Consider the following 24,288-nt stretch of genomic DNA (forward strand, 5'->3'; position numbering starts at 1 on the left):
TGGGCTCGTTTCGTCGGATCATATCCGACCCGGGACGTAACACTACGAAAGAAGTAGAATAAGAAAAAAGACAGTTGTTTATTCACTTACTACTTGCTGGGAGTATGTGAAGCTGCGTTAGAATCCTGAAATCAAAAAATAAAACGAAAACATATTAAAATCGATTCGTACAATTTCATTGGCATATAAAAACATTTTAATGTAAATGCTATTTAAATGATTTTCGAAATAGAAAGTGTAGGATGTACAATTTTCCATTAGTACCTTGAAAGGAAATGTTCTACATATAATAAAAATTAATTGTACAAATGTATTGGTACTCACATTCTCCCCCCCCCCCCCCCCTTGAAAACAACACGGAACGTTGCTCTCGATATCAGTATCGATGTCGTCTTTGGTTGTCAAGGTAGGCGGCATAAGGCAAGATTAAGCAACAGGTTCAAAACATTTTATACCCTTAGGACACTGTAACAGAAAGAATAAATCCATTTTATCTCAATAGGAATTAAATAATTAAAGTTTAATATTTATTAATTGTACTTACGCTCGTGCGTTGTGTCCTGCTGGAAGAAAGCACTGAGTAGCATCGAGTAGTTCGGAATCTGGAACAGAAACAACAAATTCATTAATTTTAGTCGACCAACAGTCGGAAACTAAATAAGAATTAATAATAAATAAATAATTCAAGTTAAATATCAAATCAAAATTAATTTTAGCGGAAATTAAATAAAATCGATATCTATCGCACGACACGAATTCAAATACAAATACAATTCAGTTGATCGTCGCGACACAAGAGTAAATGCGAATTAATAAAAAATAAATAATTTAAAATGATTATTTATTAATTTTTCATTAATGATATTGTAGAAAGATGTTCAATAACATAGTATAATTGGAGAAATATAATTTGTACTCACGCTCACATACTCTCCTGCTTCAACAAAGTACGCCATGAAGCTGTCACGCTTTCGATTATCGAAAGCAACGTGAAGTATCGATCTGGGCAATGAATATGGTCCTTCGATCGATGGATTTTTTTCCCGCGGAATCTGTAACAGCAAGAGCAAATTCATTAATTACAATTGACAAAAATAGTCGTAAACTAAATCACAATTAATATTAAATAAATAATGCAATTTGAATATAAAATCAAAATTAATTTGAACGGAAATTAAACAAACTTGTTTTCTATCACACGACACGGAATCAAATGCAATTGATTGTCACGATACAAGAGTAAATTATCGCGAGAAGGTAACACGATTCGAGAATAAATTTATAAATCAATAAAAAATAGATATATAACTATAGTTTGAATATATAATTAATTTTTTTAAAATGAAGGTAAATGTATAATATTCTTGATTTATGATATTAATCTTGTGATTCAAGTAGTTAAAATAGAAATATTTTATTTTGTGGTTTAGATTCAATATTTCATTTTCGAAATTCTATATCTTGTTTAAAATACTATTTTCTTTAAGCACAATAAAGTCTAAAATATTAGCTAGCATTTGAAATATTTATTTTGTTAAATAATGTCCACCTCTGCACGTCACCTAGTAAACTAATTCTTCTATGTAGCTTGGCAGAAAAACTGAAATGATTTGGTTCATTTATACAAAAAGTGATTCTGATCTGAAGTTGCTGCCTTCAAAATCAATTATGTTTATGACTTTCTAAAATATTATAAAGCATTATGATTAGCCTAAATTCATTCACGTACATCCCTGGGCCGGAAAGTCTCGGATACGGCACTGACGTATACGCAGCCAATCAGCTGTTTCTACTTCGTTTCCTCGAGTTATTATACTATCAAAGTTCTGTCCCCTTTGTGTTAGATTTGGTTCTCGTTTAAGGCTGGAATTCTGTGCGGAATTTCTTCGTGATAACGATTCGTGCTGGACGGCCGATTGGTTTCACTTTTCGGCGAGAACACCGTTACGATGGACACCCAACCTCACTTTCTCAGCCGCTGATCGAAGGGAGCAACCATGTAAGCCGTCGAAAGCATTCCAATGTGTCATTTAAACCGAACATTCCTCGCGAACCGTGTATCCATCCACGTTTGGTTCTGCCGAGTGTTGGAGCGGCCAGTGGTTCTTCTCTGTCGATTTTCCTTAATGAAGTTTCACGCCGAGACCAGTCCGTGCAGAGTAGATTTTTAGTACCGGTCCTCGGGATCGAATCCTCAGTCTCAGCCTCGCAATGACTGAGAAATCGAGGAAAATACTGACAAGGTTTCATCCCACCCATGGGGGAAACATTGTACTCATGGATGACAGTACAGTAGCCTATCGTACTACCAGCTTCGCCAATTCCCTAGCTTTCAGTGAAAAGCCTCTGCAGCCAGGCGAGATCTTTCTGGTAGAGATCGAGAGGACTCAAGGAGGATGGAGCGGGCATATGAGACTCGGGCTCACCTTAATCGATCCAATGTCCATGGACGGTTGTTTGCCCATGTTCGCATTACCTAATCTGGTCAAACTAGGCAACACATGGATGTTCGCTATTACCAGGAGCAACGCTATATGGGATTGTTTGGATGTGATGAGATACGGTAAGAATCTGCTGCGGCAAATATAGAGTACATCCCACGAATTCTGTCCATTTGAATATCTTGGTTATTTCAAATAATACGAGAAAATGTTACGTATAGAAGTTATAGGGTTTAAGAAACTACATAATATGGTATAAATGTTATTCTTGCAAGTGGAGGCGTACAGAAGATATAGAGGTCACCTTTGTCTTTTTAAATCGAATGTCCAATTTTTTATGATCAATTTCGATAGATTGGTATATTCTGAGTATAAAAGTATTCAGATGCATTTGTCCTAAAACTTACCATTGCTGAGATATTTAACTGTTTTCATGAATGTTCGAAATGTCAGCCATCTGCAGCAATGCAACATCTTTGAACTGTTGTGTCTCTTACACGTCTTATACACAATATTTTCCAATGTTCCCCACGAGATAAAATCTAGGGGTGTTAAATCTGGACTAAGTGCTGACCAGCAAATCCAGCGTGTCCTATTCATTGATTTGGGAATATTTCATCAAGTATACTTCTCACCCTTCAAGCATAGTGTGTTGGACATCTGTCATGCTGGATGTCATTGTCTAACGAACGCTTAATGGTACGTTTTATAATAAATTTGGTAATGTATTTCTTAAGAACGTATCATATTTTTGACCAGTAAAAGTGACGTCAATGAAATAAGGCCGAATTATTTGTTGGCTTATGATTCCACACCACACATTAATGGACCAGCATCTTCGATGGTCAATTTCTCATAGCCAGTGAGGATTTTGTACTGACCAATAATTATGCATGTTATGTAAATTAACAGTGCTGGTAAAAGTAGCCTCATCGGTAAATATTATTAAAGAGAAAAAAAAGTGGATTAATTTTGTAGCTGCTCTTGAGCCCATCCACAAAATTTAACATGATTTACATAATCCATGTCATGTAATTTCTGGTGAAGGCTAATGTGGTACGGATGATATTTATGACGTGTGCGAACTCGTAATGCTCTACTTTGCCTGACTTCAGATTCGCGCTGAATCTGACACTAACATGAGGACTATGATGTACCATTGCAACAACATTAATTTCATTATCTTCACTACATACAGGCTTTTTACGATTCATCTTACGAACAGCCAGACTTCCAGTTTCTTTTAATTTTTTACACAATCTTTCAAAAATCTTGTGAGGGACACATGCGGTTTGGATATCTTTCACAATGTACAAATTTCGAGCCATAATTACATTTCTCTTACTTTCTCCATAAATTAGAAACATCTTTAATTGTTCTTTGAATGAAAATTTCATATTGACTATCTTATGTTCACTAACTGAGAAACTGACTGACACTGAGAGACGTCGAAGCCTCACAATGTTTACATTTGACGGAGTGAGCATATCCTCGAATACGTTCCATAATGAATGTAATAGAATGAAAACAGTCAAATATCTCAGCAACGGTAAGTTTTAGGACAAATACACTTTGGTACTTTTATACTTAGAATACGCCAATCTATCGAAATTGAGCATAAAAAATTTGACATTCCATTTAAGAAAACAAAGCTGACCTCTATATCTTCTGTATTATACCACCACTTGCAAGAATACCATTTATACCATATTATGTAAATAGTTTCTTAGAATCTACAACTTCTGTATGCAACATTTTCTCGTATTGTTTGGAATAACACACTGTATGTTAGCGACACCTTAGTTTCGAAGGAAATTCAAGATCTCTAACAGGGTTAGAGTTGAACGTGGCCCCTGAAGCTGTAGTTTGTCCAACGCGCAAACCCCAAATGGTGGCTGGCAACTCCAAGTTGTGCAGACACCAGACGCGGTGCATTCGTTGATGTTGTATATAGAAAGTTAGGGATCTTTAAGTATGGTAGGCAACCCAACACTGCACCGCTTTACTAAAGAATAGAGAAATTGTTCTTAAGGGTCTGGCCACGGATCGGGGAATACGAGGATGCCTTCTAATAAGGTTGACGCTCAGTACTTACCCCAGAACCATAGAAGAATAAAGTTCTCATTAGCCCATGCAAAATTTCTAATATACAGGGTGGCTCACCAGATATTACCACCTCGATTTTCGTCATTATTATTATTCGCAGCGAAGAATGCTTATATAAGGTTGAATGGTTTCGAGAGATGCATACTTTGGTGTTGTGAGTTTTTTTCTAGGTGAATGCATAGAAGAAATATAAAGGTCACCAGCATTTTTAAAAATGAGATCGTATGTTTTCTCCTGCACCAATCAATGAAGCTTCATATTCTCTACAAAAAAGTATTTATATTAATATCGAAAAACCATTAGTTAAGGAGATATTTTAATTTTAGTGTTGTTATGAAATCACGAGTCTCTTAATATGTAATGTTATAATGACTTTATTCACAGGAAAGGTTCAATGTGGCGACTGAGAAAGTAACGATTGTTTTACATTATGTAATAAAACTGGTAGTATGTTATTACATTCAGTGATGTACGATCTTTCATATCAGCAATTGTAGTCGGAGCCTCAGCGTATACTTTATTTTTCAAGTAACTCCATAAGAAAAAGTCGAAGGGTGTTAAATCAGGTGATCTTGCAGGAAAATGAATGGGACCACCTTGTCCATTTCGTGTTATTCTTGCATAGTGTACAGGATAACCATCCTGTTGCAGCCACGTTGTTTGTCGAATATGCAATGACAAATCATGTAAAAATGACCATAAGGTATTTGTCAAAAAATCTGCATGTTTTAGTCCAGTCGGTCCTTCGATAAAGTGTGGTCAATCCAAACATTTACACTCCACCGATTGGTTATCGATTTGTCTAAATGCATGGGGCTTTTCCATGCACCAATAGTGCATATTCCTTAAATTCATTAATCCATTTTTTGTAAATGTCAAGCTCAACTCTCAATTCTTGAACCTTTGATAAATGATACGGGTAATATTTGTGCCCTTTGAGGATACATAGGACGTTTGTTCTACTAATTCCAGCCAGATTGTCTTTCGATTTCGCGAGAGCTTGATGATGAATTTAATTTTACTGCAGCTAAGACTGCAATTTCATTTGCCTTATTCATCACTGTGTTACTATGAATTGGCATTTTTGCTTTGTAAATTTCCTGTTAGGTCAAATCGTTTAAAGATATTATCAAAAAAACGACGAGATGGCTGATTCTTTTCAGGAAATCTGTCGACGTACAATTGTTCTGTACGCGTGGCACTTTTCCCAGCTTCAAAATGAACTGATGAAAAGTCAATCTTCTCTTCGTTGGAATACTTCATTATGAATGATAATTCACTGTACAATATTTCATGTCCATCAATGCTTAAATTTCACAACTCTGTTGACTGCTAACGTATATTAATGTTTTCAGCGCACTGGTTCGAACAAGTTGTCGATCGAGATCAAGGAAACAGTTACAATGGATGGCGAAACAATCACAACAGACGAAGGTTTTTATGCATCAAAAGATCGAACCAGTGCGCTGAGAACATTAATATACGGTATTAACAAGTTGTCGATCGAGATCAAGGAAACAGTTCCGTTGACTACATTTGTAAACAAAGCTAGCACTGAGTAAGAGAGTAACATCGATACAGAAAGTGCTGTAAAATGTAAATAATTGCCACATTGAATTCGTAACATTATCAAAAGAGTTGTGATTTAGTAACAACACTAAAAATAAAAAATATCTCCTTAACTAATGGTTTTTCGATATTAATAGGTTAATAATTTTTTGTAGAAAATATAAAGCTTCATCGATTGAACACCAACAAAAAAACTCACAACACCACAAAGTATTCATCTCTCGAAACCATTCAATCTTATATAAACATTCTTCGCTACGAATAATAGTAATGACAAAAATCGAGGTGGTAATATCTGGTTAATCACCCTGTATAATATATATTTTAAATAGTATCTTTTTGAGTTCTCACAGATATAACTTTTCGACTAATTGAAAACAATAAATTTTTCATTCTAGCCATGTAGTATGATTTATACTACAAATATTTGTGTACTACGTGAATCAGGTGAACCAGGTGACTAATGTATTACCATCCTCTTTAAGGTGAAGGAATACCATCCAGAGAAAAGAAGCTAATAACCGATGGAGTTAACGTGCAAACATCTCGAGGAGTTATTCCCATGAATGCCCTTAGACCAAACACCATTGACTCTTCTCAAAATATTCTACCCATGGATGCTGGAAGTCGTATTGGATTGATGTATGTGCCACAGGCTGGTTCTGACAAGGCAGAAATGCACTTTATAATAAACGGAGAAGACCAAGGGGTATGCGTCAAGGATATACCTTACAAAGCAGGACCCGTGCGAGCAGTGGTAGACGTGTACGGCACTACCAAACAAGTCAGGATAGTTCAGTTGTATGGCGGTAAGTTGATAATATAAACTGGGGTACGATAATTATGATAAGTTCATCCTTTTTTTCTTTTATCTCTTTTTTTTCAACAATTTGTTTCAGCAGTATCTACCCTACAGAGTGCCTGCCGTGATGCAATACTGCAGTATACCAAGGGAAACGCGGTTGACTCGCTTCCGCTTCCACGGGTTCTGAAAGATTATCTACTATACCAGTCGCAGTGAGAGTCGAACACCATTCCGTCTTGTTCCTCGACTTTTATTCTCCACCTTTATTTAGATGACGGTTTCAGTGTTTGTTGTTCGTTTGCGATTCAATGACCCCACCAATATTGCAATGCGTTCTATCGCGTGAATCGTGCTTTCATTTACTACAGGCGTGGGCAATTTTGCCTCAATTGAGGCAAAACTGTCCCCACCGTAGCGCCCACTGTCCCCCACCAGCATCCGTCGTTACCACGGTGCATTATGGGGGTAGTATAGGCTCTATTTGTAACTAGAAAATACCTAGAATCTTACTAGAAAAAGGGGTTGAAACATGGGTTTGCGCCCAGACGTTGTTTGACCTTATTAGAACAAATTGTGGGCTGTGTGAGGGCTCATTCTAAAGAGGAAGGTTAAATGAAGTGCGCTTTTCTCCCGAGGTTAACGAGATTATGTTTATATCTAATAATATGATGGCCCAAAGTAGAGAAAAAATCTAGGAAAAAATCCCGCAGATTTCAATGCATTTTCTGTCTCTAATAGACTTTTTTGACTTATGAGATGAGAAAAGCGCACTTCATTTAACCTTCCTCTTTAGAACGAGCCCTCACACAGCCCACAATTTGTTCTAATAAGGTCAAACAACGTCTGGGCGCAAACCCATGTTTCAACCCCTTCTTCTAGTAAGATTCTAGGTATTTTCTAGTTCCAAATAGAGCCTATACTACCCCCTTATGGGGGTAGTCCACCCTGGATTTGTAACTAGAAAATACCTAGAATATTACTAGAAAAATGGCTCGAAACATGGGTTTGCTGGTTTTCAGTTAGTGTCCTTATTTGAGCAAATTTTGGGCTGGGTGAGGGCTCATTCGAAAGAGGAAGGTTCACCGCAGGGGGCTCTGGTCATGAGGTTAACGAGAATATGTTTATATCTAATAATATTAGTGTCCAAAGTAGAGTAAACATCTAGGAAAAAAAACCAGCAGATTTCAATGCATTTTTCTGTCTCCAAAAGTCTTTTTGGCTGATGGGATGACCAGAGCCCCCTGCGGTGAACCTTCCTCTTTCGAATGAGCCCTCACCCAGCCCAAAATTTGCTCAAATGAGGACACTAACTGAAAACCAGGAAACCCATGTTTTCGACCCAAAATCTAGTAAGATCCTAGTAAATAGCAAATATCTAGCAAATAACTAGAATCTTACTAGAAAAATGGCTCGAAACATGGGTTTGCTGGTTTTCAGTTAGTGTCCTCATTTGAGCAAATTTTGGGCTGGGTGAGGGCTCATTCGAAAGAGGAAGGTTCACCGCAGGGGGCTCTGGTCATCCCATCAGCCAAAAAGACTTTTGGAGACAGAAAAATGCATTGAAATCTGCTGGTTTTTTTTCCTAGATGTTTACTCTACTTTGGACACTAATATTATTAGATATAAACATATTCTCGTTAACCTCATGACCAGAGCCCCCTGCGGTGAACCTTCCTCTTTCGAATGAGCCCTCACCCAGCCCAAAATTTGCTCAAATAAGGACACTAACTGAAAACCAGCAAACCCATGTTTCGAGCCATTTTTCTAGTAATATTCTAGGTATTTTCTAGTTACAAATCCAGGGTGGACTACCCCCTTATACAGGTGTCCCGACTTAGCATCTCTGTAATGCTGAAATTTGGAGGCAGATGAGTCGTAATTCTCTGGCCGCCGCCAGACGGCGCATGGTTCCCCAGGTACCGTACGTGTGCGAATGAGTGTGATTGTGTGTATTCAGCAGCGCAATCTCATTCGCACATGTACAGTACCTGGGACCATGCGCCGTCTGGCGGCGGCCAGAGAATTACGACTCATCTGCCTCAGTTTTTTGAGGGAAGTCGGCACACCTGTATAATGCACCGTGGTCGTTACTATGTAGGAAGGACGCGTTTCGCTTGTCGCAAGCAGTGCGCAGGCCTCGTGCATCGGAGCCACGAGGAGCGCCACCGAAAGGAAGCTTGGTGGGGGAAGCAGGCGTCTGAGGGGCTCCACCCGTGCCCACGCCTTATGTACTAGTTACTTTACTTTAGGACGAAACAAAGCATTTTACAAAAATCGAATGCCGCTTTTGTCGTTTCAGGTAGGCGTTTCTTTAATTTCTATTATACACTATTGTGTATCTGACACGTGTTATTATTTTCTTTTTGTTTTGTTGCTACAATTGTAAATTATCGACGCACGCACGAATGCTAAATTCTGACCTGTACATAATGTAAGAAATCGTTGGCTGAGCACCTGTCAGTTCTGATGGACAAGAGAAACAACGTTCTCTCAGTGCATTAGCATTTATCGCTGCTACACGTTCGCAGTTACAATCGTACTAATCTACTAGACTCACACTGTCGTGAGTGTAACATTCTTTTCTACTCTTACGACCCACTGTATCTCGTACAGATATTGTAGAGTTGAGTTGGGCGCACTGTTAATATTCGCAAAGATTGATCTGATCGACGTAAACGATTAAGTTCAACATGTTTTTTCAAAATAAATGTATTTATAAAAAAGTAACAGAAACAAATGATTTATTGATCATCGTTTCACTTCGTTCTCATCGGAAAACAATACTCCTAGAAAAACGTATTTCACAGTGCGAACATTTATTATTCTCTTTATATTTCTTTTATTCCATCCATTCTTCTATACGATTTCTTTACAGATATATTATTTTCCATGTTTAATGTATAAGCATATAATATTGGCCGATATACATATAATTTGCAAAAAATGTTAATGGAAGAAATCTCCGAGTACAAACACATTTTGTGCTCTAGAAGAAAAAAATGTTTATAGATTCGGATTTAGCGCATAAAAATCTCTATGAACGAGTTCAACTTTCTTGAGTAAGAATCATAATAAACCACCTTTGCGGAGCAAGAATCATAATAGAACATGGACACTCTCTGCCAGAAGGATGGAATTTTCTATTCGGTATTACATATATACTTCATACAACAAAATACGCGGACTTGCTGGTCGGAAGACGAACGATCAAGAGTATTATATAAGTAAATAAAACAATAACAAACGCGAGCCATCCGATCACGATGGATGTGTATCTCCAAGTCAGTTCTACTTTATCGAAGGACACAAGATTGGTGTTATCGTCATTATTCGATACGATCTGTGCCGACAATTTTGGATCCGAGAAGTTCACCAAGAATATCTGGCCGACTCTGCTTTTTAAGCTGGTGATGACAATCGACGATAGCCATGAAGGTGCTTTGATGGTCATCTCTTGCATGTGGCGCAGTAGAATCGTTAGAACGAGCGAGAACGTGGCTAGGATCAGAGAGTCCTCATATAATTGATCTGAAAATGAAAAATCCTCAATGCCGGTCACTTTCTGCATAACAAACGTAATGTGCAAACTTAACACGTCGGAGACTCGAACGCACATCGCAACACTCGAAGCTTCATCTGTTAATGCTAGAAGTACCATGCAGCAACTATAAGTGCCTTCTAGAATGGCTAAATAAGCTTCGGAGTGAACGCAACTTTTTCCAAATTTTTTACAACATATCATCTAGTTAAATCTAGTAAACTGGCTAGCTAGTTATCATCTACAGTGACTCTCATTAATATTCGGACGCTCTAAAAAAAAAACGATAACTTTTTTAATGTTGTACTAAAGGATTTGAACTTTTTTGGGAAGCTACAGATTATTAATTTACCACATTTTGTGAACAGAAATTTTTTCCAACATTGTAATTGGTCGGAATTGTATAAAAAAAATACTAAACAAAATTTTTTTAATACGTTTTGTAGATCTGTGTCAATTATATACATTGTGAAAGTTTTGTCGAAATCGGTTGATGCGGCAAAAAATGACAGATATTGAAAGATGTAAGAATCCTTAGATTTATTGTAGTTGGAAAACTGCAATTTTGACCATCCTTAAACGTTTGTAGCTCATTGCAACGTCGAGCGATTTTGATGAAATTTTCAGAATGTGTTTAATTGATACAGATTCACGAAACGTGGTTTCTAAATTTTCCATATAAGCCCACATAATTCCGCAATTCCACGCAATTCCGACAACTTGTAATTTTTTTCAAAATTTTTGGTCACGTTGTGTAGCAGACTTAAGCAGACCAATTGTTCTAACTTCCCAAACAATTTCAAATCGTGTGGTTCAATATTTAAAAAGTTATTGTCTTTGTGAGAGTGCCGCATATTAGTGGGAATCACTGTAGAAAGTATCTAGCTTAACCCTTTGCACTCCGAATTAATGTTCAATTATGTTGCCAACATTTCCCTACTATTTTAAATGTTTTATTTAAAATTTACTTCAAAGGGCAGTTCCTTGACTGCCGCTTATTTTAAACAATGTTGTTTACTAATTACATTAAACACAGCTCTGAAACTTTGTTGTAATTTATACATTGTGGAACTCACATTTTGTTTTTGACTGAAAAAGAAGACAATTAAATAAATAAAGGAAGAACCAAGTGCATATAAAAACCCGTTTTATTTACATTTTTCTCTGTCTAATGTCGAATCACACTCGACAAAGGAGTGCAAAGGGTTAACAGAAACACTAAAGTCGTTTGATCCATTTATAAAAAAACGCTATATGTATTTAAATGATGTGCCATTTGGTCGACCGTAGTTAAAAAGTGTCGAATAAATGGCTAGACACCACGATATTTTGGTAAGGTGGTCAAATACTTATGGACGGTAGTATACATATCTTTAAGATTTCAGTAATAAAGAATTTGAAGCGAGTGTTTTTTACTCATCCGGCATTTAAGACGCCTGGACAAGGTGGAAGAAGTGGCTCACGTATTTTTGGTTGACGACCTCCGCAATGGGGAATGCTCCAAGCCATATGCAAGGAGGACAGTAAATGAAGAATGAAATTCATGTTCGCGAGCATCATCCGTTCTGTGGATTTTGGCTCCAGCCAAAGAACCAACAACGTCACCGTCACCAGTACTATACAGGAACAAACACCGGGTAATTAGCTTATGCGAATAATGATTCGTATGCTTGTCCACATTACAATTGCTACGAACCTATGGCGATGGTAATATAGCTTGTACTGTAAATGGCAGCGCGTCTTTTCAGAAGTATGTTGTACGACAGCAGCGTGGTGGTAATGTCGGAACTTAACTTTGAGTTTGTTTCGATCTGGTGCGTGGTGATATGTGTGATGTCCCATCGAGGATTCCCATCGAGTATTTCGATCTTTGTCTAAAGACACCAAGAGCCCACATGAACATTTTAGTTTTTTTATTAGGTTGTTGCATATGAAATGTCCGATTTTAGAACGCAAATGTTCCAATGCGTTTTGATCAAGAAATACTATTACAGTTGACAGGTTCATTGTACGTCACTTTAAGGTACGAAACTTGCGATCATATTTTCAATTTTAATTTACACATATAAATTTCCTTTTAAATAAATTTGATATCAACATCAATCAGTGCGATTGTCGCGTGCTCTTTTCGTATGTGTGGCCAAATAACATATTGCATGGGTGAGTGGGTGAAATTTGAAACAGTAAAAAGGTTACAACGATTTAAGAGTGCTAATAAAAAATCTATGAATTTTTCTCAGCTTATTAAAATGATTAAAGTAAGAATAAAATATTTATGTGGCTCCAGTCACTTGCAATTAAGAATGCACTATTTGTTGATAGTAAAAAGAACTACAAAATAGAGATGACCATCTTGTAAATGAAGCATGTGAGTGACCAGAAAATTCAATTTCTACCATATAGTCCAGTCAACGAAAAGTTGTAGAGGGAAATGGAAGGAACAGAATTTTTAACTTTGGGTCTTTGTTTGGACTAGTGAGGAGGTAAACATACTAAAAGTCCCCACTCCTAGAAGGTGAGCGGGGTGCAGGGGCCACGTAGAAGGTCCCCTTTTTTGGTTTTCCGCGTATATCTCGGAAACTATGCGTCCTAGCGATAAGACCATTCCATACAAAATTAAAGCTGGCAAAATGTGCCACAGGACCGATTGGATTCAGTTTTTCGCTATCTCGCATAGTTTCCGAGATATCCACGCTCTAAGTTCACTAATTGTGCTGAAGAGTAAGGCAAAACACGTGAGGCAAAAATTTCTTTTTCACAATTAGTGAAGTTTAAGCGCTGATATCTCGAAAACTATGCGTCCTAGCGATAAGACCATTCCATACAAAATTAAAGCTGACAAAATATGCCACAAGGTTGATTGATTTCAGTTTTTCGCTATCTCGCATAGTTTCCGAGATATCCGTAAGGCAAAAATTTCTTTTTCACAATTAGTCAACTTTGAGCTCGGATATCTCGGAAACTATGCGAGATAGCGAAAAACTGAATGCAATCAACCTTATAGCACATTTTGTCAGCTTTAATTTTGTATGGAATGGTATTATCGCTAGGACACATAGTTTCCGAGATACAGTGGTCGAAATTTCTGTGAAGTCATCTTCTTTTTCATAGTTATTTTAAAAATATCACCATTTTTGTTGATTTATCGTATCTGGTCTTGTGCCTTGTAGACACTCGAATAGAAGGACTGCGTACTCTAGACCGCTATGTTTACAATTTACGTTTTTTTAAATTTTTTTCTGTGTGGTGAAGAACACAAGTGCGAAGTTTCTATGAAGTCACTTACAATTAGTGTTTCTCTGTATTCTGAGCAGAGAACTACGGAAAACTGCGAATATTCTAAAAGTATTAGTTTTAGAACTCACAGAAATCCTGTTTGTTATAATTTGATTCACGTGTATAAGAATGCCGAGAGAAAAAGTACTAACAAGTGAAGAAAAAGCATCAATCGATGCTTATAAAGATATGGGCTGCTCTAATCGCGCAATTGCTAAGAAAACTAATCGGCCATATACTGTGATTAATAATTATATCAATTTACGTGAAAATTACGGAAAAAATCATCTTAAAGGTAGTAAGAAAAAATAGTCAAAGAGACAACATTCAATATTAATGAGGTCTGCAGCTAAGGAAAGGAAAAATGCAGCACAATTTCGAGCTGAATTGGAGCTCCCAGTAACAACAAGACGTATGCAACAACTTTTAAATTCTTCTGGACAAAAATACAACGTAAACCAGGCCTTAAAGAAGTACATAACCGGCCCGTATTGATTTCGCACGGGGACAAAACACAGTGACTTTATAGAAATTCTCGGCCACTGTATAAGCGGAAAACCAAAAAAGGTGACTTCTACGTGCCCCCTGTAGCCCGCTCACCTCCTAGGAGTAGGGACTTTTAGTATGTTTACTTCCTAACTAGTCCAAACAAAGTCCCAAAGTTAAAAATTGTGTTCCTTCCATTTCCCTCTACGCCCCCCTTATGAGCATTCATTGACCGGGCTGCATAATACAATCAAGAAACGTGTGATTCTTTGATCAATAAGATATAGTTGCGGTTGTTTAATGTTACTGTTCAAAATCGGACATTTCATATGCAACGATCTAATATATGAATGACGCGAATCGTAAAGGATCACGGTGAGCACCTCGTTAGACGAGTCGAGCGTAGCGAACTTCAGGGAAATGTCCTCAGAGGAATGAGCCAAGGAGGATAGCTGTATGCTGCAGTTCATTATATCGTAAGGCCACCATGTGGTATCCCTTTCACAATATATTGGAAACATGATCTGTGGTACGCATATCACGTTGCCTGTGTACAGTACCAAACAATCCGTCTTCGGCAGATTCCCGTCGATGGTCTTGTGCGACCTGCGTTCAAAATCAACGATAATGTTAGGAAAATAGATCAATGTGTGTGTCAACACTCGAATGATGGGTAGACTGCGGATGTTTGATCATGCAAATTAGAAATTGTCTGCGTCAAAAACGGGAATCATGGAAATGTATTTCTTCTCTTAACACTATAAGCCTATCATCACCGGTCAAAATGACCGGTTCCAGATTTTTTATTTTACGATTATTGATATAATAAAAATAATTTCATAAGAAATGATTCTATACATACCTTTAGTGGAGCAAATATTACAATTAGAGCTGCACAAAGTCTAAATAAAATCAATCTTGTCATTTTTATAAGGGAACATGTACCAGTTACTTTTAAGGCTCGGTAGGTTTAGTGTTAAGGGGGTAGACTCGTTTCTATGATTGTAAGGGTGCGGGGAAAGCGCCTTGGGACTCAAAAGTCCTATTTCTACGTTTACGAGGCGTAATTTGCATTATTAGATAGCAGGTAGCTGTCGCAGCTTTATACTTCCGAATAATGCAAATTACGCTTCGTAAACGTAAGAACAGTACTTTTGTCTAACGCTTTTGACTACTGAAAACCCCCATCGCATGCATTATCGAGAAATGAGAGGGCGCATCCTGCACCCTTGCAATCCTGGAAACGAGAGTCTCCTACCATAACCTGTTTTTTAATATATTTTATTTAGTAGTTATTGAAATTATCAAGATTTTCTCACCCCATGAATTTAACACTAGAACTATCACACCAGTCAAAATGACTGGTTTTACAATTTCATTTTAAAATTTTTACTTCATGTTACATTTATTCCGCAACGATGTGATGACTTTTGCAGCGATAACTAAAGGCGTAATATGATGACTTTTATTTTTGTTTAATTTATTCAGAATCAAAATAATTTTGTATCATGACTACTCGTACTAATACCAATCGTTTTGATTGGTACTTTTTCAAAGTGGAAAAGTATCCTATAATCTGCTTACCGAACCCGAAATCGTTTGTTAGATATTTAGATGCATTTATTGATGTTTTGTTTGAAATTTTATCGCGCGCAACGTCTTATTCTGGCGCCACAACATGAACATAAACATTGCCGCGATGTAACGTAACATATTAGTCATCGATGTTATTTCAGGCGGTCATTTTGTACACTATAGTGGTTGGAATAGGACCTAATTCTTTTTTATACAACGATATTTTACAAGCCCTGAAAATGGCAAAACGATTGAAAATCTCTAAATTGTTGCAAAAAGTGAACAATATACCAATGGAATGCTCTGATATTGAGGATGGCGAATTGTATGAGCATGAAGAAAGTGAATTGTGAATTGTATGAAGAAAATGAAATTGAACTTTATAGTGATAATGAGATTATACATATAGGTTTTGCACTCTCCAAAATTACACTTTTGCAAATCAATGAATTTCAGCCTACTACAAGTCAAGTACACTCTTTTGCAAATCAATTTCAACCTTTTACAGATTTCACACTCCAAATTCACCCTTTTGGAAATCAATCTCAACCTTTTACAGATTTTGCAAAAGGGTGAAATTGATTTGTAAAAGGATGAATTTGGACTGCAAAACTTGTGAAAGGTTGTAATTGATTTGCAAAAGGGTGAATTCGAAGTACAAAATCTGTAAAAGGTTGAAGTTGATTTGTAAAAGGGTGTACTTGACTTGCAAAAGGGTGAAATTCATTTGTAAAAGGATGAATTTGGACTGCAAAACCTGTAAAAGGTTGAGATTGATTTCGAAAAGAGTGTACTTGACTTGCAGAAGATTGAAATTGATTTGTAAAAGGGTGAATTTCGAGTGCAAAAGCTGCAAAAGGTTGAAATTGATTTGTAAAAGGGTGAAGTTGGAGTGCAAACCCTGTAAAAGGTTGAAATTGATTTGCAGAAGGGTGAAATTCATTTGTAAAAGAGTGTATTTGGCTTGCAGAAGGTTGAAATTGATTTCCAAAAGGGTGAATTTGGAGTGCAAAAGCTGCAAAAGGTTGAAATTGATTTGTAAGAGGGTGTATTTGACTTGCAGAAGGGTGAAACTGATTTGTAAAAGGGTGTATTTGACTTGCAGAAGGATGAACTTGATTTGTAAAAGGGTGTATTTGACTTGTAGAAGGGTGAAACTGATTTATAAAGGGTTGAATTTGGAGTGCAAAACCTGTAGACAAAGAAAATATTCAGGTGTCCTCGGAAAGTGAATTAGAAAATATTTGGAATTTACGTATAAGAAGACGTGCTTGTGTGCCTTCAAGTTCTGAATATGATAATGGAAGTATACAAGTTCATGAAAATAAAATTGCCGCAGAAGGAACCAGTCGTGGTAAAATAAAACAAGATATCTACCGCTGGTAGATTACCACTACATAATATTTTCAAAGACATATTCGGCCCCATATTCCTTTTGTAAGACAGTAATAAATCAATAAATATTCTATTATTACGTATTTTTTAAAGATCAGTCATTTTGACTGGTTTTGGTATAAAAAGCTTCGTCATCACACTGCCGGTCAAATATCGGTCTTAGATTTTTAATTTTGTAATTATTGAAATGATGACGTTGCTTACATGGAAATTGATTCGATAAATTTCTTTATCCAAGCACGTATTGCAATAAAAATTGCAAAAAATCTAAGTAAATAGAGTAAATTGTAATCGCTTTCAGTGCTCGGTAGTGTTAGAGTTAATTGTTGGTAATTCCAGTGTTAAATACATTCAACCGTGTCATTCTTATAAGGCAATATATATGTTAGACACTTTTGAAGGAATATGTGATTGATTACACAACGAAATGACGTACCTGTTGAGGAACATTACCTAACGATTAAGGCCCGTTGTTCACATCCGTTTATTTTAACGTGCGGCGACCGTGCGGCAACGTAATTGCGGTCTGAATTACTATAAATTAAATTAGGCAATACCATGCTTCATTTAAACGTAATTGCGGCAACGCGCATGCATACAATGATACAATAACGATTACGTTGCCGCACGTTAAAAACACGGATGTGTACACCGGGGCATAGTAGTTGTAATCAGAGTAGGGCAATAATCAACTAATATTTAAAAATGACTAATAGTATTTTTGGATGTTAGTCATAGTCATTAAAATCAAAACAGTCATTAGCCAAATCTTTTTGATTAGTTAGTGTTAACTAAATGGCAAATAGTTAGTCACAGCTCTAAGTTATCGTTAGCCATTGCTTATTAGTGAATTAGACATTGATGATGAACATGAACATGAATTTAACATACATTAATATTATTAATTAGTTATCACTAAGTAATCAAAAAGTTTTGGATATTAGTAATTTTTAAATATTATAAGTAGATTATTGCCCTACTCCAGAGTTGGGCAGTATTTAAATAAAAAGTAACTAAATCCGGATCCAACTAAAAGATAAGTAACTAATATTCGTGATCTTAAGGTTCGGATCCAAAAGGAACTTGATCCGAAATTTAATTAGTTATTTTTGTATCCGAAGCAGAAGGATCCGAAGCTACGGATCCATTTGTAACTAGTTAATGTAACTAATTCAAAGTTCCTTTCGGATCCTTTAAGTTCCTTTTGACCAGCTCGAGGCTTGAATGAACACGTTCCGAGGCCCGAGGGTCGGGCCCCGAGACCTGAGCCCAGAACACAATAACAGTTCAATAAACACGGCCGGGGAATCGCCCGGCCGTGTTTATAGCACCACTCGGCCTATGCCGCCAAGGCACCGATGATGGGCAGAAAAATTGAATTAGTTACTTTTTCCAAGATATCTTTTCAACTAAAAGCAGCAAGCAGTGACCGAATTCTATCGAATTTAGACTTTTCTTAATCGGCAGAACGCCACGAATTGGCTCGTGTGACTTTCGTGAGGGCAGCACGGAAAATAAATAAGTTCAGGTTTCACGTGTCAGGGGTTTCATGCCGAGCTACCTGCCTGACCGGGGGATCGCCTGGCCGTGTTTATAGCACCACTCGGCCTATGCGGCCGAGGCACCGATGATGGGCAGAAAAATTGAATTAGTTACTTTTTCCAAGATATCTGTTCAACTAAAAGCAGCAAGCAGTGACCGAATTCTATCGAATTTAGACTTTTCTTAATCGGCAGAACGCCACGAATTGGCTCGTGTGACTTTCGTGAGGGCAGCACGGAAAATAAATAAGTTCAGGTTTCACGTGTCAGGGGTTTCATGCCGAGCTACCTGCCTGACCGGGGGATCGCCTGGCCGTGTTTATAGCACCACTCGGCCTATGCGGCCGAGGCACCGATGATGGGCAGAAAAATTGAATTAGTTACTTTTTCCAAGATATCTTTTCAACTAAAAGCAGCAAGCAGTGACCGAATTCTATCGAATTTAGACTTTTCTTAATCGGCAGAACGCCACGAATTGGCTCGTGTGACTTTCGTGAGGGCAGCACGGAAAATAAATAAGTTCAGGTTTCACGTGTCAGGGGTTTCATGCCGAGCTACCTGCCTGACCGGGGGATCGCCTGGCCGTGTTTATAGCACCACTCGGCCTATGCGGCCGAGGCACCGATGATGGGCAGAAAAATTGAATTAGTTACTTTTTCCAAGATATCTGTTCAACTAAAAGCAGCAAGCAGTGACCGAATTCTATCGAATTTAGACTTTTCTTAATCGGCAGAACGCCACGAATTGGCTCGTGTGACTTTCGTGAGGGCAGCACGGAAAACAAATAAGTTCAGGTTTCACGTGTCAGGGGTTTCATGACGAGCTACCTGCCTGACCGGGGGATCGCCCGGCCGTGTTTATAGCACCACTCGGCCTATGCCGCCGAGGCACCGATGATGGGCAGAAAAATTGAATTAGTTACTTTTTCCAAGATATCTTTTCAGTGGTGCTATAAACAGGGCCGGGCGATCCCCCGGCCAGGCAGGTAGCTCGGCCTACTACCGCAAAGGAGCGAATGCTGAACTTATTTATTTCCCGTGCTGCCCTCACGAAAGTCACACGAGCCAATTCGTGGCGTTCTTCCGATTAAGAAAAGTGTAAATACGATAGAATTCGGTCACTGCTTGCTGCTTTTAGTTGAAAAGATATCTTGGAAAAAGTAACTAATTCAATTTTTCTGCCCATCGTCGGTGCCTCGGCGGCATAGGCCGAGTGGTGCTATAAACACGGCCAGGCGATCCCCCGGTCAGGCAGGTAGCTCGGCCTGAAACCCCTGACACGTGAAACCTGAACTTATTTATTTTCCGTGCTGCCCTCACGAAAGTCACGCGAGCCAATTCGTGGCGTTCTTCCGATTAAGAAAAGTGTAAATTCGATAGAATTCGGTCACTGCTTGCTGCTTTTAGTTGAAAAGATATCTTGGAAAAAGTAACTAATTCAATTTTTCTGCCCATCATCGGTGCCTCGGCGGCATAGGCCGAGTGGTGCAATAAACACGGCCGGGCGATTGCCCGGCCGTGTTTATTGAACTGCTATTGTGTTCTGGGCTCAGGTCTCGGGGCCCGACCCTCGGGCCTCGGAACGTGTTCATTCAAGCCTCGAGCTGGTCAAAAGGAACTTAAAGGATCCGAAAGGAACTTTGAATTAGTTACATTAACTAGTTACAAATGGATCCGTAGCTTCGGATCCTTCTGCTTCGGATACAAAAATAACTAATTAAATTTCGGATCAAGTTCCTTTTGGATCCGAACCTTAAAATTAATTAATTAAAATTTTGTATCTTTTATTCGTGATCCGAAATTTGTAACTAATTACATATTTTGCCCAACTCTGCCCTACTCCGGTTGTAGTAACACAAAACGAAGACAATATATCGTGATAGATATTGATGGCAGTAACGCATCCAAACAATGTTAGTTATTACAGTAATACATTCAACGGCGTTACAAGACAAGCAACACAAAGAATAGTATAAAAAAAACTTTTTAAAAATCACGCTTATATTAAAATGCACTAAAAAGGAGAAAATAATTTTTTTAGACATTAGTGACTATAAGTAAAAGCGTGGAGCGCCCACGAAGATTACGCCAATATAGTTTAGCTATAGTTAGCGCTCCACGCTTTTATTTATAGTTACTAATGTCTAAAAAAATTATTTTCTCCTTTTTAGTGCATTTTAATATAAGCGTGGTTTTTAAAAAGTTTCTTTATATATTTTTTTATTTTCTACTTTTTAGTCTTTTTTAAATGGAACGTGAATTAGGTGAATGGAATGTGAAATTAGGTGAGGAAAGGCCAACGATCGACGAGCTTAGGGAAGCTAAAATAAGAATTAAATGAATTCGAATGATACACGTTTAAAATATTATAAAGTCGTTTAGTTCACCCTTTGCACTCGGAGCTATTTTAACTCGAAAATTAAATAAGATTTCTTCCGACCTACAATAATTCGATTCTACATATATTGTATATCATTTTTTTATCATACAATACTTAAATGTTTAGTAATTAATTAGACACCAACATATTTAATAATCTATGTATACAATATTTTAAATAATGGTATAGCAATTTTTCGTGTTGACTCTGAGCGCAAACGATTAAGTGTGAACGATAATCGAACACTGCTCTCAAACTTACGCGCTTTGCAGCGTAACGTCCGGTACCCATATTTGAAAACTCTTTACATGAACCTTCGTGATATCTTCGAACTGCGACGGTTTCCACTTGAGAAAAGTATCGTTCCATGTCTGGGACATATCAAAATTAGATTAGTTCTCAGTTTCATTTAATTGCGCGAGTATAATTAACTCAGGTACGCCCTGTCCTATGTTAACCCCTTACCGTTTCATTTTCTCTACAGTTACAGAGATCAAAACGTCTTTATCCCTAAAAATGTCGTAGAAAGGAAAAGAAAATCTATATTTTTGTATGGCTACATTTATTTTAACGCTTAAATATTAATTACAAGCGAAACAAATTCAAATTTGTTAAACTTCGTTTAAAATCTTCAGGATGAGCGTGACTCGTTAAAATACGGCAAGGGGTTAATTATGATATTTAAAATAGAAGAGTGAAGGCGAATTTTTACTATCCGCAATCTGCATAGAGACGCGTACAGGAAAGCGAACGTGGTATTAAAATATTATTATGCTGAACGGAACCGTTCCATGTCTGAGCGGATAGTATATAAATAGTCTCTAATTATATGCTACAATTTAATTAATATTATCAAGGTCATCGATGTTTTTTGATACATAACTACATTTTTATTTTATTGCATCGGGTAACTGATCGAAAAATACATTCAGATATGTATAATAACATGACCTTGAGCTTGGTCTGAAGGCAAAACTTTAATTTTCGAAGATCAAGGTCATGTTATTATACATATCTGAATGTATTTTTCGATCAGTTACACGGTGCAATAAAATAAAAATGTAGTTATGTATTAAAAAACATCGATGACCTTGATAACTCCGAAAAAAATGACCTTCGGAAATAAATATTCGTGCCAGATATTTGGTCCATTGACACCATGCACATTACGTAACAAATATTTTTTGCATCACAATAACCTGAAGAGATTTAGGTGTCCTGTTTTAGACGAAACACCCTGCATAAATAGTTTCTGATTATGCTACAATTTAATTAATATATTCGTCCAAATATGAAATTACAAATAAAACGCAGGAGTATAAATCACAGGAGGGTAACGCAAAATATTTCGTAGAAAATGAATTTAACACTTTACTTATCGATAGGCACTTAACGTTCCTTCGAAAATCAATGATGAACAATGCAATTGTCTAACGATTTGATTGTATACATATATCTAAGTTATTTAACGTCCCTTCAAAAATCCATGATGAACAATCGGGAATTTGTAAAAAATTGTTCGACAACCATTACAATTGTGTAATGAGTTGATTGTATACCAATATCTAAGTTATTTAATGTTCCTTCAAAAATCCATGATAAACAATCGGGAATTTTGTAAAAAATTGTTCGATGACCATTGCAATTGTCTAACGATTTGATTGTCTATATCTAACGTATAACACGATCTACGGACAACACGATTTTCGTAACACTAATCCTACTAAGCACAAATACAGCAAAACGCTTTCTAGAAATGAGAAGATTGAATTCATTTGAAATTTGAACTCTGTGCAGTTTTCGTTACATGTGCCTAAATGAAGAAGTCAACTGTTTTATAATTTCAATAATCGTGAATAGAAAACGGGCGATTCGACCGTAGTAGGTTTAGTGTTAAGACTGTTATTTAAAAGGAAATCGCGAAGTATCTTTTCGCTGGAAAGCCTATTAAGCAGCGTTGAAATTCTATTGAAGACACGGACGAATGAAGAGAACGTGTTATTAATGAACCGCGGATCTCTATGCAAAATAAAGATGTTCTGCATCATTTGTGGGAAGCAGGAATTAAATAAAAATTCGTTTCACCCGTTAATGGAGTGCTCACATTGAAAACAACGTGACACCGTTGTTAGATTTTACATTTGACCCAGCTAATTTCTCCATAAACACTCTTAAAAATCCGCAGTCTACTTATTAGTTTAACGATTGTCAGCGATCGGTACTCACCATCGACAAAAAAAGATGAAAATCGACGGTTCCCACCAGATCGTGCTGCGGAATAGAAACTCGATGAGAGGAATCTTTGGATGGCAGATCGCCTCGCTCGGTGTACTTACAACAGTGAAATGCTGTAGATGTAATCCAACGTCGACATGGGTGGCGTGTGTATGGTCGCTGGTCGGCCTGACGTCTATCTCGTAATTGCAAAGAAGGTGCCATGTCAATTGCGCGTAGCGAGTGAAGCTTGTGTTTGATTTGCAATCGAGAAACGGTAAGGTGTACTCCTGAGACGAAACGCCAAGGACCGTCAGCCAGACGAACAGGAAGCTCCTCATTTTGGTTGGCGCATAGAAATCGGACCGGCAGACACGCGACGACTGTAGTTCGGAAGGATAGAAGAGAATAGTTGCACGCCCACGTGAAATATTAAACCGAGGACGCCGTAAACCGCCCCCTTTCAATGATACGCAGCTGCGGCACTTCGCGCGACGACAACCAACCAAAATAGTTTCGTTTTGTCCTTCATCATCTACCGTATCATTTCCTATTAACCCTCGGACAGCGCGGAGAGTTTTACACCCGTACGTAGCGGAGCCAGACCAAGATTGCCCGAGATAACAACTATGTACTAAGAACTAAGAACACTACCGAGTGCCGAGACGCACGCACGTCGAGTCGCGTGCACTTGCGTGCACTGCCGTACTCGCGCACACAGCTACAGCTACAGTGAACCACAGTAATGTTTTTAACACTTTTAAAAGCACGATAACTTTTTTAATATTGGACCATACGACTTGGATTTTTTTGAGAAGTTACAACAATTAGTTTACTACGTGACGCGATAAAGAAATTTTGAGGTTATTGCAACTGGTCGGAATTACAAGGAAAATAATAAACGTTGTTAATTACAACTTTTTTATGTGTAAAAAATACATTGTGTAAATCTGTGTCAATTAT

General features: G+C 37.5%; 2 protein-coding genes and 1 long non-coding RNA gene across 5 annotated transcripts; 1 reads left to right on the forward strand and 2 right to left on the reverse strand.

The window, feature by feature from the left end:
- Positions 1–334: 334 nt before the first annotated feature.
- LOC143210311 (uncharacterized) lies at positions 335–1,871 on the reverse strand. Its single transcript, XR_013009235.1, has 4 exons — positions 1,730–1,871; positions 921–1,052; positions 545–602; positions 335–465 (listed from the first exon to the last, which is right to left on the reverse strand). It is a non-coding gene; the product is annotated as an uncharacterized LOC143210311 (long non-coding RNA).
- Positions 1,872–2,203: 332 nt separating this feature from the next.
- LOC143210309 (neuralized-like protein 2) lies at positions 2,204–7,797 on the forward strand. Of its 2 annotated transcripts, none has more exons than XM_076427057.1 (3): positions 2,204–2,563; positions 6,602–6,925; positions 7,016–7,797. In XM_076427057.1, the coding sequence occupies exons 1-3, from the start codon at positions 2,212–2,214 to the stop codon at positions 7,135–7,137; spliced, it is 798 nt and encodes a 265-aa protein (XP_076283172.1). In that variant the 5' UTR covers positions 2,204–2,211; the 3' UTR covers positions 7,138–7,797. The 2 variants fall into 2 exon arrangements, with proteins under 2 accessions (XP_076283172.1, XP_076283173.1); XM_076427058.1 differs by having other exon boundaries at positions 7,019–7,775.
- A 1,455-nt stretch (positions 7,798–9,252) lies between these two features.
- Positions 9,253–23,984, reverse strand: Nachrb2 (nicotinic acetylcholine receptor beta2 subunit). 2 transcript variants are annotated; one of them, XM_076427753.1, is made up of 7 exons: positions 23,448–23,978; positions 23,338–23,382; positions 21,373–21,482; positions 14,605–14,827; positions 12,156–12,333; positions 11,923–12,075; positions 9,253–10,449 (listed from the first exon to the last, which is right to left on the reverse strand). In XM_076427753.1, the coding sequence occupies exons 1-7, from the start codon at positions 23,664–23,666 to the stop codon at positions 10,085–10,087; spliced, it is 1,293 nt and encodes a 430-aa protein (XP_076283868.1). In that variant the 5' UTR covers positions 23,667–23,978; the 3' UTR covers positions 9,253–10,084. The 2 variants fall into 2 exon arrangements, with proteins under 2 accessions (XP_076283868.1, XP_076283869.1); XM_076427754.1 differs by lacking the exon at positions 21,373–21,482 and having other exon boundaries at positions 23,338–23,984.
- Positions 23,985–24,288: the final 304 nt, after the last annotated feature.

Source organism: Lasioglossum baleicum, chromosome 7, assembly GCF_051020765.1.
Source record: "Lasioglossum baleicum chromosome 7, iyLasBale1, whole genome shotgun sequence".
NCBI classification, from domain to species: domain Eukaryota; kingdom Metazoa; phylum Arthropoda; class Insecta; order Hymenoptera; family Halictidae; genus Lasioglossum; species Lasioglossum baleicum.